This window comes from Alosa pseudoharengus, unplaced genomic scaffold (genome assembly GCF_046254945.1).
Source record: "Alosa pseudoharengus isolate Yale_2024_CS ecotype anadromous, Long Island Sound unplaced genomic scaffold, YU_APseudo_1.1 YU_APseudo_1.1_scf_16, whole genome shotgun sequence".
NCBI lineage: Eukaryota > Metazoa > Chordata > Actinopteri > Clupeiformes > Clupeidae > Alosa > Alosa pseudoharengus.
The window spans coordinates 13901276-13903775 of NW_027468630.1; the positions used below are offsets into that span (position 1 = coordinate 13901276).

The 2500-nt window shown below is 44.3% G+C and overlaps 1 protein-coding gene across 2 annotated transcripts in view; it reads right to left on the reverse strand.

Annotated features, from left to right (window-relative positions):
- The window catches only part of abca1b (ATP-binding cassette, sub-family A (ABC1), member 1B), a 47631-nt gene that overhangs the window by 17663 nt on the left and 27468 nt on the right, over positions 1 to 2500 (reverse strand). For both annotated transcript variants that reach the window (XM_076287142.1, XM_076287143.1), the window contains exons 16-17: positions 424 to 645; positions 1 to 199 (exon numbers count right to left, since the gene is read on the reverse strand). The exon at positions 1 to 199 is cut by the window's left edge and continues 123 nt beyond it. In XM_076287142.1, the coding sequence (XP_076143257.1) occupies positions 1 to 199; positions 424 to 645 (421 nt within the window). The remainder of the gene's footprint in view (positions 200 to 423; positions 646 to 2500) is intronic.

The window sequence follows — 2500 nt, forward strand, 5'->3', positions numbered from 1 at the left end:
ATACGGCCTCGATGTACCAGGTGAGGAGGGCGTAGAGGGCAGCATCGAAGTACATGATGAGCAGGGACGTGGTCAGGCTGTAGTCGTCCTCCTGGTGTGGACTGTCCAGCAGGTTGCTCCACTGGATGCCCAGACCCTGCTCCTCAAACAGCGCAAAGTACTCACAGCCAAAGCCAAATGCCACCGGGGACAGCAGGCTCTGCACACACACACACACACACACACACACACACACACACACACACACACACACACACACACACATGGACATGAAAACACAATTAACATACGCTACTATGTCTGTTGAAGTGTGTGTGTGTGTGTGTGTGTGTGTGTGTGTGTGTGTGAGAGAGAGAGAGAGAGAGATAGATAGATAGAGAGAGAGAGAGAGAAAGAGAGAGAGAGAGAGAGAGAGAGACTCACAGCGACCACTTTGGTGGAGAAGCCCACATACTCCTCCCAGGCGACACACAGCACGTAGGGCAGGTAGAGGGTGAAGTAGATGATGCCTCCGCAGGCAGCAGCCAGGTTGGCGCGCGAGAACACCGTGCTGATGAGGAAGCACTGCATGATGGTTACCACGGCGAAGGAACTCAGGAACAGGAAGACCACGCCCGGGTCACTGTAGGGCAGGAGGTTACCCATCTGAACACAGAGAGAGAGAGATGCGTTATACTCTTAGTTTATTTATATACATCAATAAATATAGAAAAGACTGTTGTTATACTCTTAGTTTAATGTGGCATGACTACAGCACCATTATACTAACAGAGAAAGAGGGAGGGCCCTATTTTAATGGTCTAAAACGGAAGTGTCTTTGCGCAAAACGCAATTCACTTTGTGGGCGGATCTCGGGCGCTGATGCTATTTTACCGGCGGGATATTTGACTGTTGCGCCCGACGCAAATCTAAAATGGGGTTGTCTGAAGTAGCTACATTAATCATGGGTGTGGTTTGGGCGTAACGTGCAATAAACCAATCAGAGCGTCATCTCACATTCCCTTTAACAACAGGCACGCTTGTTCCATAGCTGATTGCTATTATGGTGGCGTATTTGCCAGGCGCAGCCAGGAGCGTTCACAGCGCTATAATCACTGTTCAGTTGGGAACAGTTAGCTATTGATTTTTCATCTTGACAAATTGTAATACAGAATTGTCACAAAGACATACTTTCCGATGTTTTGGGATCATTCTCACTGAATCACGAGGTTATGAATGCATGGTGATATATTTGCAAAGTACAATGTAATCTAACATTACCTCTCTATAGACAATGCATATCTTCTGTCAGTTAATCTCTTCTCTCCCATGCTGCCGCTGGGGCATTAGGGTTAAATGGCATCAGCATGCAGTTCAACATCACGTCTCCTTAAGTCCTCTAACATTTCCAAATTTATGTCATCAACACATCAGTGATTCGTGAAAATGTGTAGGCTACGCTAGATTTATGCCTATTTTTTCACATGGACACCACACTGATTTCCCTCGAGTGGTAATATTTTTCTTTGAAATTATGTATGGTTTACAGAAATGGGAACTACATTGTATAGATGAGAGGAGCTAAGTGTGCGTTGCGCAGCACAGGCGGCCAAGCAAGGGCTTCGTTTAAGTTGACCTAACTTTCAACTCTGCACAGTATCCCATTAACTGCGTGACAGTAGACTATTTACAATATTTTCTGTAAAGCAGAGTTTGTAAACACGTTGTCATCAACTTAATTCACGCACAACATTTATTTGAGCAGGAGAGAGAATAACAATGAATGGATGCAGCAACTACAGAAATTGTACAGAAATTGTAACCATACTTGCTGCTTTCTTGTACTATCTGTTGCTGGTTAACAGCACATGAAAAGCTGATTTAAGCTAATTCACTAACTCAAGACTTCAAGGCCATCATAGATATAAAACGTTTTTTGAAAATAACGAAAGGATGGAGGGAACATAGCAAAGCTTGGAGTTATTTCAGATGGGCTACAACAAGGTAGGCAAAATTATGGTGCTTAAAACCTTACACAACGGTAAATTGGAACAAAACTAAAAGTAACTTTAGCCTTTATAGGGCTGTAAAGTTGTCCAGATTAATAGGTCGTAATTAGGCGTTGTTGTAAAGATATTGCATGTAGATGTTGTACTATATAGGCTACTAAATATTTAGGTCACCAATGCACGAACAAAACCGGGAAATGGACAAATATTATCAAGGCTTTGAATGTTTCCGTCTGTGCACGGGGGTGTCTATAGATTGGTGTGCAACGCATTCATTCATGCAGGCCTGTGGTCATGCATGCGCCCTTAAAATAGCATCTGCATTTTCGCCACAGACTTTAGACCAGGGAGTTCCTGGTCTATGGCGGAATTGTTTTCTGAAACTGCAAAATATCAACAGTGAACGTTTGCGCCGGAACACGCCCCGTCTTTTCGCTGAACCGCCCCCGTGGGCGCAATCGAATTCCCTAATTTACAGGCATGTACCTGTGGAGGGAAAATTCCAATATGCG